The sequence below is a fragment of the Felis catus genome, chromosome D1 (assembly GCF_018350175.1).
Source record: "Felis catus isolate Fca126 chromosome D1, F.catus_Fca126_mat1.0, whole genome shotgun sequence".
Lineage (NCBI taxonomy): Eukaryota > Metazoa > Chordata > Mammalia > Carnivora > Felidae > Felis > Felis catus.
Genome location: NC_058377.1, coordinates 106,793,295 through 106,813,677, shown reverse-complemented (window position 1 = coordinate 106,813,677; position 20,383 = coordinate 106,793,295). Strand labels below are relative to the sequence as shown.

The following is a 20,383-nucleotide window of genomic DNA, read 5'->3' as shown; positions in this document are numbered from 1 at the left end:
GAAGGGTTTTTAATTGCATTTGTGTATTTTTGAAAGAAAGCTTACTCTTACATGTAGGTTGGTCACAGTCATGAATGATAGCAATATTAGTTTCTCTTTTGGAATTTTTACTTCTGGAAAGTTGTCCATGACTCTGTCAAAATTGATCTTCTCTGCATATTTATGTTCAGTAGTCCGTTGAGCTAGATTTGTCTTATTTTTGCTCGCAGCCGACTGAAGAGCACTTTTTATTCATTTTAATGTCAAAGGCTTCTCTCGCATGAAACCACAGATATACAAATAGGAAAAGTCTTACACATTAGGACAAGTGTGTCAGAGATTCATAAAAAGCACATTTCAGAATAAATTCAGAAATCGCGATACTGCCTCTTAAAAAAAAAAATCAATCTGCTTGCTTTTAAATACCTCCGTATGTGAAACATTTTTACTACAACGTCGTCACCAGAAAATTCAGCATACGTTTTTATCTCATTTGGCAAAATTCTCCCAAGTTTTCCTTCTGGAACAATCAGAGAACACGGTTGAATGGTAGTGAATGCTGACACTTATTTAATCCATTGCTTTAGAATAAGTCTAGTTCGGGGCGCCTGGGTGGCGCAGTCGGTTAAGCGTCCGACTTCAGCCAGGTCACGATCTCGCGGTCCGTGAGTTCGAGCCCCGCGTCGGGCTCTGGGCTGATGGCTCCGAGCCTGGAGCCCGTTTCCGATTCTGTGTCTCCCTCTCTCTCTGCCCCTCCCCCGTTCATGCTCTGTCACTCTCTGTCCCAAAAATAAATAAACATTGAAAAAAAAATTAAAAAAAAAAAAAGAATAAGTCTAGTTCTCGATGAAAACGATCCATTTCTCTTTTAGTTTCTTCTGGCGCTGAGAGAGCCGTCTCTTTTGTCTTCTGTTTAAACACAGGAAAATGTAGGACCTGGACAGTTGGCACACAAACGGTGTCGAAAGTGAGCTCGGTACGGCTCTGAGCTATTTGGAACTGACTGCTAGAACAATGGTTGAGTTTGTGTGTCTGCAGACTATATCACTGGTTGCATTTCCATGTAGAAGGCAAAATTTTTAATTTTATTTTTTATTAAAATTTTGTTTAATGTTTATTTATTTTTGAAAGAGAGACAGAGAGCAAGCAGGGGAGGGGCAGACAGAGAGAAGGAGACACAGAATCAGAAGCAGGCTCCAGGGTCTGGGCTGTCAGTGTAGAGCCCAACACGGGGCTCGAACCCGTGACCTGAGGCGAAGTCAGACGCTTAACCGACTCAGCCACCCAGGCACCCCTACTGTTAGTCTTTAATCAAACGTAAACATTAAGGCACTAAGGCAGCCGTGAGTTCCTTGAGGAAGGTCACACTCGGCGTGTTTCGGGGGTCTATCAGTGTGGGCTGCAAGCTGTAAGGAAATGTAACAAATTACATTTTTCTTGCCTTTGTGTCTCTCATCACAAGGAATACAGCCCCTACCTCCCTGCTCTTTGAGGGTGCCGCTGTCTGACTCTCAGGGCTTGACAGATGTCATTTGTTGTTAAAGCGGGTGCCCGGACCCAGAGGCGCGGAGAGCCGCGTGTCTGCCGTCCGGGCCAATGTTTCTCTCTCTTTAGTCCAGCCCGTGATGCCTCCTGGTCAGTGCCAGCGCTAACCCGTCCGTGTTCCGAATCTGCGAAGAATGAGTGGGCCAGGAGCTTTTCTCCAGCCATGCTGCCCTTAAATCCCTTAAATCTCTGGCTGGCTGCTGGAGAAGTGAAAATCCAAAGTGAAACGGGGGCTCCATAATCTGGATACCAAACTGGGGCCTTGGACTCTTGAAACAATAGAAATTGGTAAGAGGCTGAAAGAGAGTTCCAGGAAAGGCTTTATTGGGGCTTATGCTCCGACACAAGGGAGGCAGCACGAAGGAGAGGATCTGCAGGCTGACTGGGCGAGGAGAGGTCAGGGTGAGTTTTTCAAAGAAACTTAGGTGGGGGGGAGGGGGCGCCTGGGTGGCTGGCTCATTCAGTTGAATGTCTGGCTCTTTTTTTTTTTTTTTTTTAATGTTTTTTTTTTTTTAATTTTATTTATTTTTGGGACAGAGAGAGAGAAAGCATGAACGGGGGAGGGGCAGAGAGAGAGGGAGAGACAGAATCGGAAGCAGGCTCCAGGCTCTGAGCCATCAGCCCAGAGCCCGACGCGGGGCTCGAACTCACAGACCGCGAGATCGTGACCTGGCTGAAGTCGGACGCTTAACCGACTGCGCCACCCAGGCGCCCCTGGCTCTTTTAAAAAAAAATTTTTTTTTCAACGTTTATTTATTTTTGCGACAGAGAGAGACCGAGCATGAACGGGGGAGGGGCAGAGAGAGAGGGAGACACAGAATCGGAAACAGGCTCCAGGCTCTGAGCCATCAGCCCAGAGCCTGACGCGGGGCTCGAACTCACAGACCGTGAGATCGTGACCTGGCTGAAGTCGGACGCTTAACCGACTGCGCCACCCAGGCGCCCCTAGAATGTCTGGCTCTTGACTTCAGCTCAGGTCATGATCTCACAGTTCGTGAGTTCCAGCCCCACGTCGGGCTCCACGCTGACAGTGCGAAGCCTGCTTGGGATTCTCTCTTTCTTCCTCTCTCTCTCTACCCTTCCCTGCTCTGTCTCTCAAAATAAACTTAAAGAAAAGGAAAAAAAGAAACTTAGGTGGGGGGGGGAAGGATGTGTGCGGGAGGGATTTATTAGCACCTAGGCACTTAAAGGTCATGCTTCTGTTGTGTGTAGTAGGTCTAATTAGCATGTTAAATCTCCACCCCCTGGGTGTGATTTTTAGTATTCTCATGAGAGGAAAAGTCGGGGGAAGTTCAGCCCTGGGGTCCTTCTTGGGGTGCAGACTGGTTTGGTCTGGTCTAAGCCGGTCTTGGTAGTAAACATCCTCGGTTCAAGAGAACATCCTCTCTCTGAATTCCTGCAAGGTAGACTATTCAAGAGGCAAGAATTGTGGCTCCCCCCCCCCCGATGGAGGCAGGAATATTCTATTTCAAGGTCAGGGTTGATGGGACCTGAGTCCAGTCCCTGCTCTCAGTAGGAGGAAATTGATGGGCTTAACTCTGATCTCGATTCTAGACTCCCTTCTCGACAACTTTTAAGACCCTCTAAGTTTGCCTGACGTTCTAGCAGGTCTCTGCGCCAGGCCCTGCACGGATTCATCCGCACCCTGGAGGGGCCGCAACTGGGAGGAGCTTAAGGAGCGCATTCATCGAGGTCATGACCCTCTGCTGAGAACACTGTAGGCTCCAGGCCGGCTGTGGGCTCTAGCAGGTGTGCTGGGCATCGGAACCCCATCCCTCCTTCCCGTGGGCTCAGCTCAACAATTCTAGTCCCCGGATAAACAGGGCTGTGGCCTGCGGAAGCAGCAGTTACATTGTTTGGTGGGGTAGCAGGGCAGGCACGGAGGTGGATGTGCTGAGCCCATCTGGAGGGGTGAATGGGGCTGTGCCAGTGAATAGCCAAGGGTACTGCAGGCCTAGAGAACATGGAGGTAGAGGCCCAGCTCGCCGAGGGGTGGGGGTGGGGGGGTGTTATCGGAAGTCGGTACCTTCGTGTGAACTACTTGGTATACTGGGGAGAATTTGGCCCTTGGATTCAGAAAGTCCTGGCAGTGTTTCTTGGGGAGCTCTGAGACCCTGGGCAGGTTACTTCCCATCTCTGAGCCATTTCCCGATCTGTAAAATCGGGCTGCTGTTAAGAATTCCAGGTAACTTGTGTGCCGAGTGGTGCTCGGTGGGGGTGGTGGTGGTTTCCAGATGAGTTAGGAGGCAGTCCTGATTCACGTGGGGGGAGGCTGGACTCTGTCATAGTGTGGGCCTCAAGCCAGGAGATCAAGAGCCGGGGAAGGCAGATAAGTTTTGCTTCCTTTTTCTCAGACACCTTTGGGCTGCGGGGGCGGGACCTGGTGTCCCTTGGAGCCACTGGCAAGGGAGGAGGTGATGTGTCAGCCCAACCCGTCCTCCACCTTCTCTCTGGGCCTGAGGCTGGGGGACGCAGGATCTCAACCCTCTCACGGGTACACGTGGTTTTACAGCTTTTGCCCCATGATCTCATGTATTCCTCGCACAAACTCTGCTGGATGGGCCCGTATGGCCCCATTGTACCAGAGAAGCTCAGAGAGGTTGAGTGATTCCTGAAACTCACAGAGCAGCAGAGCAGGGAGGGGCTGAGTCTTGGGTGGTGGTTTCTGCTTCTGAAAACGCAGCCTTGGACAGACGGGGTTGACGCCCAGGCCCTCGCAGGTTTCTTTTCTTCCTAAAGCCTTGGTACCAAACTCCCAACTCTTTGCTGGGAAGTCCCTTCCCAGCACCCATGCTGGACTTCAGTCATTCTTGTTATTACTAACTTCTAGGCATTTCTCCCAGAGCATCAGAAATGCAGGGGCTGAGGCTGGGATTTCCACATTCGCCGCACGCAGCACGTGGTTTTGGGAACAAGGACAGCCTGTTCTCGGGCTGCGTTTCACAACCTCCACAGCCTCTCCAGCTGGTCCTGGAGCTGGGAACTTTCCAAGTCAAAAAAATAATAAGAACACACCCAGGAACAGTGGCTGTAAACCCTGCTGTTTACAGAAGGTCTTCCATCCTATGTGCCAGGCGGTATTTGCTGAGCGTTCTGTAGGTATTGACATATTTGATCCTCGGGACGGCCCCATGAATCAAGGGCTACAGTGACACCCAACTTACGGCTGGGGAAACTGAGGCTAGGAGAAGTTGGGTCACTTGTCCAAGGCTATCCAGTTAGTAAGTAGTGGAGCCCAAATCTGAACCGAGGCTGTCTGGCTCTGGAGCTCCGAGGCCGTATAGTCAGTGTGCTTTTTCTGAAAATGAAATCCGTCCTGATTTAAACATGCTCAGGAGTCACGACGCTCAGGAGCCTACTTTCCGTAGTTTTTGTACACCTGAAATACTTCATTAAAAAAACCCAAAATGGCAGGGGCACCTGGGTGGCTCCGTCGGTTAAAGCATCTGACTCCTGGTTTCGGCTCAGGTCGTGATCTCAGGGTTTCGTGAGTTCGAGCCCCGCGTCGGGCTCCATGCTGACAGTGTGGAGCCCGCTTGGGATTCTCTCTCTCCCTCTCTCTCTCTGCCCCTCCCCAGCTTGCACTGTCTCTATCTCACTCAAAAATAAATAAACTTAAAAGAGCAAAATGGCTTCATGGGGCCGGATGTGTGTGGAATGGAGCCCTTCCGTGGCGGCCTTGAATTGAAGAGAAGCATTCTTTTTGTTTTGTTTCACCTGTTGGGTTGAAAATTCTTCTGGAGGGGCGGTCGCTGTGGTCTCTGGCCCTGTCTGGTGCCCTCAGCTGAGGGTCTCACCCTGGAGCAGAGCTGGGGGGTGAATGTGGATTGTTACGCAGGGGCCACGATCGTAGATGGAGTTGTCTATGGGAGGGCTGGGCCGTTTCCTTTCTCCCTGCGGTGGTGGAAGAGGAGGGGCTTCTAGTTCTCCCTTTGCCCCTTTCAGGCCGACCCTGGGTAAATGACCTCATCTCCCTTTGCCTCCGTCCCCCCCACCTGCCAAATGAGATTTGTGCCCATCTCAGCCTGACCTTCTGTGTCACTGCTCTTTCCCCTCTGGTTCTCACTCTGGGCTGCACAGGAGGACCACCTGGAAGCTTTAAAAAAATGCCCCTGTGATGCCCTCACAGCTATGCTTCTGCTCCAGTCCGCCCCGCACCCCTGCGTACCTGTGTCCATTGTCTCCTTGAAGGCGACTTCCTCCCCCGCCACCTTCTGTGGCTTCAGGAGGGTGTGAGGGTTGAGCGTAGGCTTCGGGTTTGAATTCTGCCCCTCTCACCTTTCAGGACCTCAACAAAAATCTCAGGTGCTGCCTTTTCTAGTTTCTTCTGCAGCTCCCCTCCCCCTCCTCGCTGACACCCATTCAGTCAGGCTTCTGCCTCCACCTCTGATAGGAGCTGTGCTCATAAAGGTCACCAGTGACCCTCTCCCTAGAGCACTCTCTTGACCTCCAGACTCGTGGGTTCAGCTGCCTCCCTGGCCTCTCCGTGTGGCTACCTGGGAGTGGCTCAACCCCCTGCCCCGAGCGGCTGACCTGTCCAAAAGCCTATTCATTCTGCCTCCCACTTGCTCTGGCCAGAAACCCTGGTTATCTTTTTCTTTTTTTTCTTAATGTTTATTTATTTATTTTGAGAGAGAGAAAGAGAGTGCAAGTGGAGGAGGGGCAGAGAGAGAGAGAGAGGGAGAGAGAGAGAATCCCAAGCAGGCTCCATGCTGTCAGCACAGAGTCCGACCTGGGGCTTGATCTCATGAACCGTGAGATCGTGACCTGCGCCGAGATCGAGGGTCGGACGCTCAACCGACGGAGCCCCCCGGGCACCCCCAAACCCCAGTTATCTTTGACTCCACTTTCCTTCACACCCGACCTCACTCCATCAGCAAATCCCGTTGGTTCAACCATCACAGAAATCCAGAAACCTGTTGCTTCTTTTCCCCACCGCCCCGTCTTCTCTGAGCCGTCTACACCTTTCTCCATCCTTCATTCAAAACCCTCTGCTCCTTCGCCTCCTTCTCTCCAGCCATACTGGCCTCCTGGGCTGTTCGTCAAACATGCTCCTACTTGGGACTTTTGCTCAGGCTGTGACCTCTGCCTGGATGTCCCAGATATCTGCAGGCCCTGCTGTCCGCCTTCCCTGACCCCTTCCCGTCCCCCTCCAGCCTCCAGCCCCTTTAACCCTGCTTTACCTTTTCTTTCTTTTTGTTTTTATTTGGTATTTCTTCTAATATTCTAGGTGATTTACTTATTTACTAAGGTTTAAAAAAAAATGCTGTCTCTCCCCCACGAACAAAAGCTCATGACACCAGGAATCTTTGCTTTGTTCACAGACACAGCCCAGGTGCCTAGGTTGGCGCCTGGCGCCTAGCACTCTGAGCATCTGTTGAGTGAAAGGAGCAAATAAATGAGTTCCTTGATCCTCCCAGGCAGAGGCGGGCATCCCCAAGGTGAAGGGATTCTCGAGGGAGGTCCTTGGCCACTGACGCCATTGCCCTAGGGTGGGAGAGGGGATCTGTTCTAAATGCAAGGTGATTCCACATGCATGCCAGCAGCCCCCTCTCCTGCAATTTGTGTGCTCGCTCTAGTCTCAGAACCACAGCTGGGGATAAAGGCTGCAGGCTCAGAGTCAGGAACCCAGCGAGTTCTAGAGCACAGTTAGAGCACATCACACATGGCGATGTTGCTGTTTGCCTTGCCCGGGACTCCCTCGGCGCTTCACCTCTGCTTCTCTGAGAACACTGATCACTTAAGTTAAAAAAACTTTTTTGATGTTTATTTATTTTTGAGAGGTGGGGGCAGAGAGCGAGGGAGGACAGAAGATCCGAGGCAGGCTGGGTGCCGACAGCAGACGGCCCCACGCGGGGCTTGAACTCACGAACCATTGAGATCATGGCTTGAGCTGATGTCGGACACTCAGTCAATTGAGCCACCCACACACCTCCATTTAAGTTTTTAAAAAAAATTTTTAAAAGTTTATTTATTAGTTTTGAGAGAGAGAGAGATTGAGCCAGGGAAGGGCAGAGAGAGAGGGAGACAGAATCCGAAGCAGGCTCCAGGCTCCGAGCTGACAGCACAGAGCCTGATGGGGGGCTCGAACTCATGAGCCATGAGATCATGACCTGAACCGAAGTCAGACGCTCAACCAACTGAGCCACCCAGGCACCCCGACCTCCATTTAAGTTTAAAGGAAGAGTTTAAAGATACTCTGCAGGTGGGATGAGTAGGTGCACATAATTGTGATAAAGCAAATACAGTACCAGAATCGTAGAATCTAGGTGGTGGGAACACAGATGTTCACTACAAAATTCTGTCAATTTTGAATGTTTGAAAATTCAGATTGTCTCTTTGAAAATTTTGCATCGTAAAATGTTGGGAAGCATGCTATGAACTTAAAAATGCGATTTGTGGGAAAGCTAGAAAATACCGAAAAATGGAAGGAGGAGAATAATCCCAGTAACCACACATCGCCCCTGCACCCAGAGGGAATCTCTGAGATGTTGGTATTTATCTTTCTTGTCTATTTCCATGTGTATTTATTTTGTTACATAATAGTAATTGTACGCATTACCCAAAGTTGAACACACTGATGTTTGTCAAGACTTGTTTTTTTTTTTTTTTTCTGATCCTAAAATGAATATATGCGTATTTGAACATTTTGGAAAACTAGAAGAGAATTAAAAAGAAAATTAATACCCCCAACTTCACTGCCTAGTAATAAATACTGTTCACATTTTGGCATATTTCCAGATTTTCTCCATTGTTTTCTTTTTTAAACTAAGTTTAAAAGTATATACTATTTTGGGGCGCCTGGGTGGCGGTCGGTTAAGCGTCCGACTTCAGCCAGGTCACCATCTCGCGGTCCGGGAGTTTGAGCCCCGCGTCAGGCTCTGGGCTGATGGCTCAGAGCCTGGAGCCTGTTTCCGATTCTGTGTCTCCCTCTCTCTCTGCCCCTCCCCCGTTCATGCTCTGTCTCTCTCTGTCGCAAAAATAAATAAACGTTGAAAAAAAAATTAAAAAAAAAATATATATATAAAAAAAAGTATATACTATTTTGTATAAGGCTTTTCATTAATATGAAAGGGCATTTCTTGTCATTAAGTATTCTTTTTAAAAAATTTTTAAATGTTTACTTATTTTTGAGAGAGACAGACAGACAGAGCATGAGCAGGGAAGGGGCAGAGAGAGAGGGAGACACAGAATCCCAAGCAGGCTCCAGGCTCTGAGCTGTCAGCACAGAGCCTGAGGTGGGGCTCGAACTCACGAACTGTGAGATCATGACCTGAGCCAAAGTCACATTCTTAACTGACTAAGCCACCCAGGCGCATTAAGTATTCTTTTAAAATAAATCTTTACAACATAACATGTAGTATCCTCGTATATAAATATGGCAAGAATTAAAGAATCTCTTTATGTAGGATTTTTACATATCCAATGTTTTGTCATTAGATGTAACTTTGGAATGGACATCTTTTGTGGATATTTCAGATGATTTGCTTAAGATCTGGTCTCTAAATAGAAACTGGGTCAAAGAGTATGAATATTTTTAAGGTTAGTGATACAAATTGCCAAATTACCCTTCAGAAAAGTTGCACTAATTTTTATTCCCATCAGCAGCGAATGAGGGTATGTGTTTACTTGTATTTTTTCTTATATTTAATATTAGTATTTTAGGGGCACCTGGGTAGCTCAGTCGGTTGAACATCTGACTTTGGCTCAGGTCATGATATCATGGTTTGTGAGTTTAAGCCCTGCATCGGACTGTGTGCTGACAGCTCAGAGCCTGGAGCCTGCTTCAGATTCTGTGTCTCCCTCTGTTCCACCCCCACTCACACTCTGTCTCTCTTAAAAACACATAAACATTAAAAATAATAATAAAAACATAATATCAATATTTTAATTCCCCCCAAAGCCAGTTTTTAGTTTACATTTATTTGACTACTCGTGAGATAGTGATACTAGAATGTGTTTGTGTTAATGGTAATATGTATATCTCCCTTTTAAATTCTTTATCATGCTCTTTGTCCGTTTTTTCCTAGTTTGATATTTAAATCTTTTTTATTGGTTCGTAAAAGCTCTTTATATATTAAAGATATTTATCTGTTTTTCTGTCATTTTCTTCCAGCTGATCGTGGTCATTTGTGGTATTGTTTCAATGCATAGAATGTGCTGGTCTCGCTCTTTTGGCTAGAAGTAACAAGCAGCCCACTTACGCCAGCTTAGGTAAAGAAGTTTTTAATTTAAGGACACAGGTGGAGAGGTAGGAGGATTCTCGTGAAAATCTAAGAACTTGAGCTATAATAAGGCTGGGTCTCCCAGGGAGCTGGGAGGCAGTTCAGGATCAAGGTCGTCGCAGGCACCTCGGCTGCTGGAGTTAGTACGTCCCCATGCACATGACGCACTAGCCATTCTTGATTTGTCAAAGCATCTTCCATTTGACCAGAGTTGACATTCTCTCCTCTCACCCTTGGTTTGGCCCATGGTCCCTGGAGTCTCTCTTGCTTCCTCTACATCATGACTTTTCAGTGTTAGCCCCCACTGCCAGAAAGCTATCCCCCTCCCCCCACCTCCATTTCTTGGTTCAGGTCTTTGAGTCAGAGCAAGAGGGAGAGTGCAAGCGACAACCAGCTTCACTTATCACAGAGGATCATAGGGCGAGGAATTTTCGGGCCCATGCCTGCTTCGGGTCCGGCTGGCTGATGTGGGAGGCAGTGGTCACATGGAATGAAATCTGTTTGCCTGGGCAGCTGGGGTTGTGGGCAATCATTTTCCCTTAAAAGGGAGTCTGAACATAGCAGGCAGTGATAGAAACTTAAAAAAAATTTTTTTTAATGTTTATTTATTTTTGAGACACAGACACACACACACACACACACACACACACACACACACACACACACACACACAGTGTGAGCAGGGGAGGGGCAGAGAGAGAGGGAGACACAGAATCCCAAGCAGGCTCCAGGCTCTGAGCTGTCGGCACAGAGTCCGACGCAGGGCTTGAACCCACTAACTGTTGAGATCATGACCTGAGCTGAAGTTGGATGCTCAACCGACTGAGCCACCCAGGCGCCCCTAGAAACTTTTAATAATAAGACCTTTAACATTTTTAAAACGTTTAAAAACCTTTTTATCTTTTCCTTTGTGCCTTTTTCTTTGGCTTTTATCCCTAGTGGGTCTTGATTCTAAGATGATACCTATCCCTCAATATTAGTTTAAAATTTATGTTTTTTTTTTTTAATTTTTTTTTTTCGTTTATTTATTTTTGGGACAGAGAGAGACAGAGCACGAACGGGGGAGGGGCAGAGAGAGAGGGGGACACAGAATCGGAAACAGGCTCCAGGCTCTGAGCCATCAGCCCAGAGCCCGACGCGGGGCTCGAACTCACGGACTGCGAGATCGTGACCTGGCTGAAGTTGGACGCTTAACCGACTGCGCCACCCAGGCACCCCTAAAATTTATGTTTTTATATCTTATATTGAAGCGTTACTGATTTTTAAGCATCATTAACATGGTCATATTTACAGGTTCCAGATGGGAGATGATTTCAAAGGATTTTGGTGACAGATAATAGCCACCTTTTCCAATTAAAAACTGCAAGCTCATCAACATGAGGGATTTTTTCCCCCCATCTAAAAATCTTGAAAAGTTTTTATTATACAAGTAACTCAGGGGCACCTGGGTGACTCAGTTGGCTAAGCATCTGACTCTCGATTTCAGCTCAGGTCATGCTCTCCGGGTTTGTGACATTGAGTCTTGCGTCGAGCTCTGCGCTGATGGCATGGAGGCTGCTTGGGATTCTCTCTCTCTCCCTCTCTTTGCCCCTCCCCCACTCATATTCTCCCTCCCCGCCCCCCATCTCTCTCAAAATAAATAAAGAACATTTAAAAAATGTTGAAAGTCTCTGAAGCCCATCCCCCACTGTAAATAATATACAACAATTTGGTCTGTTTTTCCCAGATCATGCATAGTATATACAGTGCATTTTGCTTATAAATATACAAAAATGTATTTTAGGGAAAAAATGGGATAATCATGTCTTCAACATACTTTTACAATTAGTTCCACGTCAGCTCATATAAATCTACCTTGTTTTCTACAATGGCTGTATGTGCACATGGCCAGGTGGATGCAGGATAATTTATCTAATTGGTTCTTGTTGATGATTATGTAGGTTGTTTTTCCGATAATTTCGGAGGCCAGAAATTGTTCCTCGGTTTGCTTGCTAAGGAAAATGGCTGTTATGCAGCTCTTTGTAACTCTGTTTTTGTGGGAAGGATAAAGACTTTTTGTTCTGAAATCCCATGGGCACAGAGTCTCAGCTTTGCCATTGTTTCCGCCTGCGTTGTGCAGTAGAACCCTGGTTACCGTGCGTGCTGGGGAATCCCAGGAGTCCAGCCCTGGAGAGGTAGCTCTCTTGCTTTTCAAAAGAAAAAAAATTTTTAGATGGTTATTTTTTGAGAGAGAGAAAGAGAGAGAGGGAGAAAGAAAAAGAGATCGTGAGTGGGGGAGGGGCAGAGAGAGAGGGAGACACAGAATCCGAAGCAGGCTCCAGGCTCCCGAGCTGTTAGCACAGAGCCCGATGCGGGGCTTAAACTCAAAAACCGCGAGATCGTGACCTGAACCGAAGTCGGATGCTCAACCGACTGAACCACCCAGGCGCCCCGAGGTAGCTCTCTTCCTGATGCTCCCTGTTGGCCACTTGTTCCTGGAGGAAGAACCAGCTGACAAACAGATCCCCCAGAATGTGGATCAAGCTGAGTGAGGGAGACATCACTACCGATCCTTTTTTTTTAAGTTTATTTATTTGATTTGAGAGAGACAGAGACAGCACCAGTGGGGGAGGGGCAGAGAGAGAGGGAGAGGGAGAGGGAGAGAGAGAATCCCAAGCGGGCTCCACACTGCTAGCACAGAGCCCGATGTGGGGCTGGAGCCCACAAAGCCACGGGATCATGACCTGAGCAGAAACCAAGAGTTGGGCACTCAACTGACTGAGCCACCCAGCTACCTCACTACCCATCCTTTTATAACAGGAGTTGGCAAACTTTTTCTGTAAAGCTCAGATAGTGACGATTTTACGGTTGGCAGATCATGGGGTCTCCGTTGCAACCCCTCAACTCATCTACCGTAGAGAGAAAGCAACCCCAGACAATATGTAAATGAGTGGGTGTGGCTGTGTGCCAAAACAATTTTATGGACCCTGAAGTTTGAATTTCATGCAGTTTCATGTGTCACAGAACATCATTCTTCTTTTGACTTTTCCCCCAACCACTTAAAAAAACATTCTTAGCTTGCATACAAAAATAAGCACAGGCACAAATTTGGCACTGGGATTGTTGTGCGCATACATCTGATTTTATAACATGATTCCTTGAGTTCTTAACTTGGATTCAGCTCAGTTGGCTTGTGTGTTTCATCAAGTTATTGTTTCTCTAGTTAGATTTTATGACAGAGGGTGAAGTCATTCATATTCTTAGTTCATGGCATCCTGTCCTGGCTGGTCCCTGTAAGACACCCCCCCCCCAACCCCGCCCTTCTCTTGTGGATTTTTTTGTTTTGGTTTCTTTGGGTTCCCTTATATCCTCATCCCTTTCCAACGGCTGGGATCCTGATGTATTTAATGTGTGTTCCTTAGTCCACATGATTCTGTTCTTGTTTTTGTTGGTTTTTTATTTTTTATTTTATTAAAAAAATATTTATTTATTTGTTTTGAGAGAGAGAGAGAGAGAGAGAGAGAACGAGCAGGGGAGGGGCAGAGTGAGAGAGAAGGAGAGAGAAAATTCCAAGCAGGCTCCGTGCTGTCAGTGCAGAGCCCTATGTGGGGCTTGAACCCATGAACCGTGGGGATCATGACCTGAGCTGAAACCAAGAGTCAGACGCTTAACCGACTGAGCCACCCAGGCACCTTCTTGTTGGTTTTTTAAAACGATCTTTGCGGGTATGGTTCTTCTAAGATGCATATCATTAGTTTGCGTGTGTGTATCTTTAATCTATATAAGCGGTGTTGGGTTGCAGAGCTATTCTCATTTTTCCACTTAGCTCTGTATCTAAAAGATCATCCTTGTTGCCATGTGAACACCGAGTCTTTGCACTAGTTAGAAACTGGTGCACAGGGCTCCACAGGTGAGTCCGCCACCTTTCACTTCATTTTTAAAAAGAAGTGTCCTTGGGTGCTATTATGTATTGGCCTTGTGCACATTTGGAAATAGGTACCATCTGCTCCTACAAGGGGCAGGCAATTTGCTTGTGTATTTTAATGCTTATTTATTTATTTATTTATTTATTTATTTATTTATTTATTTTGAGAGAGAGAGAGAGAGAGAGAGAGAGAGACAGAATGCAAGTGGGGGGAGGAACAAAGAGAGAGGGAGACAGAATCCAAAGCAGGCTCCAGGCTCCGAGCTGTCAGCCCGGAGCCCGACGCGAGGCTTGAACTCACGAACTGTGAGATCATGACCTGAGCCGAAGCCGGATGCTTAACCGACTGAGCTACCCAGGTGCCCCATGATTGCAGATTTTAAAAAATCAAAACTTTTTTCCTTCAAACTTTAGACATCCATTAACATTAATTTTTTTATTCATTTAAAAAATTTTGTGTTTAGGGACGCCTGGGTGGCTCAGTTGGTTAAGCTGCTGGCTCTTGATTTTGGCTCAAGTCGTGATCTCATGATTTGTGGGTTTGAGCCCTGCATCAGGCTCTGTGCTGACAGCTTGGAGCCTACTTGGGATTCTCTCTCTTCCTTTCTTGCTGCCTTCTTCCCCTCTCCTCTGCTCGTGCTTTCTCTCTCAAAAATAAATAAATAAACATTAAAAAAAATAAAATCTGTTTTAAAAATTGAGGTCTAATTGATCCTTTTTAGCATTCCTCTCTTTTAAAATTCTTATTTATTCATTTATTTAGAGACAGGGCACAAGTGAACGAGGGGCAGAGAGAGAGAAAGAATCCCCTAAGGGGCATAAAGACAGAGAGAGAGAGAGAGAGAGAGAGAGAGAGAGAGAGAGAGAGAGAGAGAAGTGGGGCTCACCCAGAGCTCATGTTTTACCTGAAGTGGGGCTTGTGTTCACCCAAAGCAGGGCTTGATGTAAGACTTGAACTCACGAACTGTGAGATCATGACCTGAGCCAAAGTCAGATTCTTTTTTTTTTTTTTTTTTGATTTAGAAAGTATTTGCAATTTATTTTTTTTTTAATTTTATTTTTTATTTTTTAAAATTTACATCCAAATTAGTTAGCATATAGTGCAACAATGATTTCAGGAGTAGATTCCTTAATGCCCCTGACCCATTTAGTCCATCCCCCCTCCCACCACCCCTCCAATAACCCTCGGTTTGTTCTCCATATTTATGAGTCTCTTCTGTTTTGTCCTCCTCCCTGTTTTTAAATTATTTTTGCTTCCCTTCCCTTATGCTCATCTGTTTTGTATCTTAAATTCCTCATATGAGTGAAGTCATATGATATTTGTCTTTCTTTGACTAATTTCGCTTAGCGGAATACCCTCCAGTTCCATCCACATAGTTGCAAATGGCAAGATTTCATTCTTTTTGACTGCCGAGTAATACTCCATTGTATATATACACCACATCTTCTTTATCCATTCATCCATCGATGGACATTTGGGCTCTTTCCATACTTTGGCTATTGTTGAGCGTGCTGCTATAAACATTGGGGTGCACGTGTCCCTTTGAAACAGCACACCTGTATCCCTTGTAGTGCAATTGCTGGGTCGTAGGGTAGTTCTATTTTTAGAAAATGATACTGTTTTTCAGAGTGGCTGCACCAGCTTTTATTCGCACCAACAGTGCAAAAGAGATCCTCTTCCTCTACATCCTCACCAACATCTGTTGTTGCCTGAGTTGTTAATGTTAGCCATTCTAACAGGTGTGAGGTGGTATTTCGTTGTGGTTTTGATTTGTATTTCCCTGATGATGAGCGATGTGGAGCATTTTTTCATGTGTTGGTTGGCCATCTGGATGTCTTCTTTGGCAAAGTGTCTATTCATGTCTTTTGCCCGTTTCTTCACTGGATTATTTGTTTTTTGGGTGTTGTTTGAGAAGTTCTTTGTAGATTTTGGATACTAACCCTGTATCTGATATGTCATTTGCAAATATCTTCTCCCATTCTGTCAGTTGCCTTTTAGTTTTGCTGAGTGTTTCCTTCGCTGTACAGAAGCTTTTTATTTGTTTTTTTTTTTCAACGTTTATTTATTTTTGGGACAGAGAGAGACAGAGCATGAACGGGGGAGGGGCAGAGAGAGAGGGAGACACAGAATCGGAAAGAGGCTCCAGGCTCTGAGCCATCAGCCCAGAGCCCGACGCGGGGCTCGAACTCACGGACTGCGAGATCGTGACCTGGCTGAAGTCGGACGCTTAACCGACTGCGCCACCCAGGCGCCCCCAGAAGCTTTTTATTTGGATGAGGTCCCAGTAGTTCATTTTTGCTTTTATTTCCCTTGTCTCCGGAGACGTGTTGAGTTAGAAGTTGCTGTGGCCAAGGTCAAAGAGTTTTGCCTGCTTTCTCCTCGAGGATTTGGATGGCTTCCTGTCTTACATTGAGGCCTTTCATCCATTTTGAGTTTATTTTTGTGTCTGGTGTTAGAAAGTGGTCCAGGTTCATTTTTCTGCACGTCGCTGTCCAGTTTTCCCAGCACCGCTTGCTGAAGAGACTGTCTTTATTCCATTCTTTCCTGCTTTGTCAAAGATTAGTTGGCCATACATTTGTGGGTCCACTTCTGGGTTCTCTATTCTGTTCCATTGATCTGAGTGTCTGTTCTTGTGTCACAAAGTCAGATTCTTAACAACTGAGCCACTCAGGGGTCCCCTTTCTTTTCTTTAATAATTTTAGTTTTTTTAATACATGTTTTTAATGTTTATTATTTTTGAGAGAGAGAGAGAGAGAGAGAGAAACAGAGACAGAGAGCAAGCAGGGAGGGGGCAGAGAGAGAGGGAGACACAGAATCCGAAGCAGGCTCCAGGCTCTGAGCTCTCAGCACACAGCCCGACCCGGGGCTCAAACTCACAGACTGCGAGATCATGACCTGAGCTGACATCGGCCGCTTAACTGACTGAGCCACCCAGGCACCCCTAATAGTTCTAGTTTTAAAAAAAGTTTATTTGTTTTAGCAATCTCTCCACCCAACGTGGGGCTTGAACTCACAACCCTGAATCAAGAGCCGCTCCCTCCACAACTGAGCCGGCCAGGCGCCCCTTTAGCGTTCATTTCTATGAGTTTTCACCAACACACATGACTGCATAGCTGTCACCACCATCCGATACGGAACATTACGGAAAGTTTGTTCCTCCCTCCTGCCCCTTTGTTGTCCACTCCTCTCCCCACTCCTGGCCCCTGGCAATCACGGATCGTTTTTCTCTCCTATAGTGACGGCTTTTCTGGAACGAGACATACGTGGGCTAATACATTGCACTGCTTTTTGGGTATGGCTTCCTTTACTGAGCACCAGGCTTTTGCCGCTCTGTTACCTTTTGATGTTTACGGTTATAAGGTTTGAATTTCTTTGTAGATATTTTTGTCATTGCAATAAAAATTTTTTTTTTTCAGGCATCCTTCTATGTGTAGACCTCCTTTCACTGGTATTTGTCTGGAACACAGTGAGCTCCTCGGGTCTGCACACCCACCAACTGCTCATCGCCTGACATCTTATTACTGATGGTCAAACTGTCTCCTGTTGTAGTCGGTGGGCTTCCTGAGGGCTGGCTCCCTGCCTTGTCCTCATGTCCTTGCTTATTCATGGGGAGCCCCAGCTAAACTCCCTTTGGGGGATTTCTGAAGACCCCCTAACTCTCACCAAACCATACACAATACATTTTTTTTTCTTCTATTCTGGAAAACAAGTGGGATTCATAAATCGCAACCATTGTCCATTGTTCTGAAGTCGGTTCCCAGTAAGGTCGGGGAGCCTTCTTTTTGGCAGACTATTTACAATCACTGCAGAAGAGAACATGATTTATCCATAATGTTTCTGTGAAAAGATTTTTTTCCTGTCATATGTAATAGTTCTTTGCAGTTTTAATGTTTGTATAAATAGAAATGAACTTGCCATTGACCTTGCTTTGTAGGCCTTGTGGAGTTGTGATTGGCTAGTCCCACTAACCTTTGTTTTTATCCCCAGGGAGGCCATGCAAGGGTGAGTCCTCCCCATCGCATCCTTGATGAAATCTCTGTCAGGTCCGTGGAGCTTGGCGGTGGAATGTGGGCGAGCCCCCGTGGGTCTGCCCACCAAGGGCAAGCAGGCCAGAGGCTCCCCCACCCCCCCCAGATCCTTCACTCGCTGAAGCCTAAAGGGATTTTCCTTGCTCATTAAAGATATTTAAGATTGGCTTGGACCAGAGAAGCTTGTCACCCCTGATTCTGGTCCAAATCGAATGCTCCCACCCCCAGCACTTAGCATAGGGTCTGTTGCTGGTCCCTCAATAATGCTAAGGCAAGTGATCTCGAACCTCTCTGAAGTTTTCTCCGGCTCTGCCCCATGCGCCCCAGCAGGGCAGGGCTCCCAGTGGCATTTCCCTGGCACACACGCACCCACTCACCCCTGCGTGCACTCCTTGTGAGGCAGTAAGAAGTATAATTTTGGGTTTTTGTCCCCAATTCCTGGCACGAGGCTTCTAAAACCCTTGTAATTTCCTGACTGACAGGAGAGAGAGGAGAATCTTTCATTATTCTTAACAAGCCCCTTCCACCCGCACTGGAGTTTCTGCTCATGAGGTGATGAGAGTTCAGAGCTGGAGGAACTGACCTGATTAGAGGGCTGGAAATTTCAGCCCCACCTCCAACCTCCTGGGAGGGGAGAGAGGCTGGAGGGCGCGATCATCGCTAAGGACCCATGAATGAATCAATCATGCCTGTGTAACTAACGCAGCCTCCGTGAGGACCCTAACCTAAGGGGTTCGGAGAGCTTCTGGGTTGGTGAACACAGGGAGGTGCTGGGAGGGTGGCACCCCGGACAGCTGTGTGCGTCCCACATGCCTTCCGGGTGCGGCGCGTCTCTGCCATCTGGCTGTTCTGAGTTGCATTCTTTTTAAAAAAAATTTTTTTTTCTCAACGTTTTTATTTATTTTTGGGACAGAGAGAGACAGAGCATGAACGGGGGAGGGGCAGAGAGAGAGGGAGACACAGAATCGGAAACAGGCTCCAGGCGCCGAGCCATCAGCCCAGAGCCTGACGCGGGGCTCGAACTCACGGACCGCGAGATCGTGACCTGGCTGAAGTCGGACGCTTAACCGACTGCGCCACCCAGGTGGCCCCGAGTTGCATTCTTTATAACAAACCGGTGATCTAGTAAGTGAATGGTTCCTGAGTTCTGTGAGCCATTCTAGCAAATTATAGAACCTGAGGAGGGGGATATGGGAACCCCTGATTTATAGCTGGTTGGTCAGAAGCGCAGGTGACACCCAGGATTTGTGACTGGCAGCTGAAGTGGAGTTGGCGGGGGGCAGCCTTGGGGGACTGAGCCCTTAACCCGTGGGGTCAGTGTTAACTCTGGGCAGTGAGTGTCAGAATCGGGGTAAATTGTACGACATCCAGTCCATTTCCACCGAGGATCGAATGGCTTGGTGTGGAAAAACCACATATCTGGTGTAGAAGTGTTGTTGTGAGTATAGTGTACAGGAGAAAGAAGTTTCCTTTATTCATATACTAACATTCACACACACACACACACACACACACACACACACACAGCCACTCGTCATTGGGATGAGCAGCCGGGAGGACATTACTTCCAGAGACATACCAATTCTTGGTCAGGCCCAAGGCCAGGTTGCGGAGTACCTAAGAGACACCCTCCCAATTTGACAGCCTCTGGCAAGGGACCCCAGCCTCTGCTACCTGGTTCCAAGGTCTCACTTGTGCCACCTCTAACAGCCCTTTTCTTTTTTTTTTTTTTTTTAATTGTTTTTTTTTTCAATGTTTATTTATTTTTTTGGGACAGAGAGAGACAGAGCATGAATGGGGGAGGGTCAGAGAGAGAGGGAGACACAGAATCGGAAACAGGCTCCAGGCTCTGAGCCATCAGCCCAGAGCCTGACACGGGGCTCGAACTCCCGGACCGCGAGATCGTGACCTGGCTGAAGTTGGACGCTTAACCGACTGCGCCACCCAGGCGCCCCCTAACAGCCATTTTCTTGACTTTGCAGCCAGAGCCCAAAGTTGGAGACCTGATTGAGATTTTCCGCCCTTTCTACAGACACTGGGCCATCTACGTTGGCGATGGATACGTGGTCCACCTGGCACCCCCAAGTAAGGGCGCTGAGGGCCTCCGCTGTGCTGGGGCTGGGAGGAGAGGGAGATGGGCAGCTGTGGGCAACAGGTGACCTCAGCTCCCCGCCTGGTGGCTGGTTCCTGAGTGCTGCGGGGAGGCAATCTGGTGTGAGGCAATGGTTTTCAAACTCTGCCCCTTGGGACCCTAAGGGTTCCCTGTAGGGGCTGAGGTGGGCTTCCAAGGGGGTGGCTCTGCTTTTGTGTTTTGTTTTTGTTTTTGTTTTGAGAGAGAGAGAGAGAATGTGAGCAGGGGACAGGGGCAGACAGAGAGGGAGAGAGAGAGAATCCCAAACAGGCTCTGAGTTTAGTGCAGAGCCTGACATGGGGCTTGATCCCACAACCCTGGGATCATGACGTGAGCCAAAATCAAGAGTTGGATGCTCAACTGACTGAGCCATGCAGACGCCCAAAACACATTCAACTCTTTTTTTTTTTTTTTTAACGTTTATTTATTTTTGAGACAGAGAGAGACAGGGCATGAACGGGGGAGGGGCAGAGAGAGAGGGAGACACAGAATCGGAAACAGGCTCCAGGCTCTGAGCCATCATCAGCCCAGAGCCCGACGCGGGGCTTGAACTCCCGGACCGTGAGATCA

The 20,383-nt window shown here is 47.4% G+C and overlaps 1 protein-coding gene across 10 annotated transcripts in view; it reads left to right on the top strand.

Annotated features, from left to right (window-relative positions):
• PLAAT3 (phospholipase A and acyltransferase 3) overlaps positions 1-20,383 on the top strand; it is a 40,701-nt gene that overhangs the window by 2,967 nt on the left and 17,351 nt on the right. For 5 of the 10 annotated variants that reach the window (XM_045039472.1, XM_019812578.2, XM_011286977.4 and 2 more), the window contains one exon: positions 19,665-19,767. The exons of 1 other annotated variant lie outside the window; for it this stretch is intronic. Coding sequence is in view for 5 of the 9 variants with exons in the window: in XM_019812578.2 (XP_019668137.1) it covers positions 19,665-19,767 (103 nt within the window). In the remaining 4 variants the exon portion in view is untranslated. Of the gene's footprint in view, positions 1-1,445; positions 1,927-19,664; positions 19,768-20,383 lie in introns of those variants that run through there. 4 more of the 10 variants (XM_045039475.1, XM_045039471.1, XM_045039474.1 and 1 more) reach the window with 2 other exon arrangements.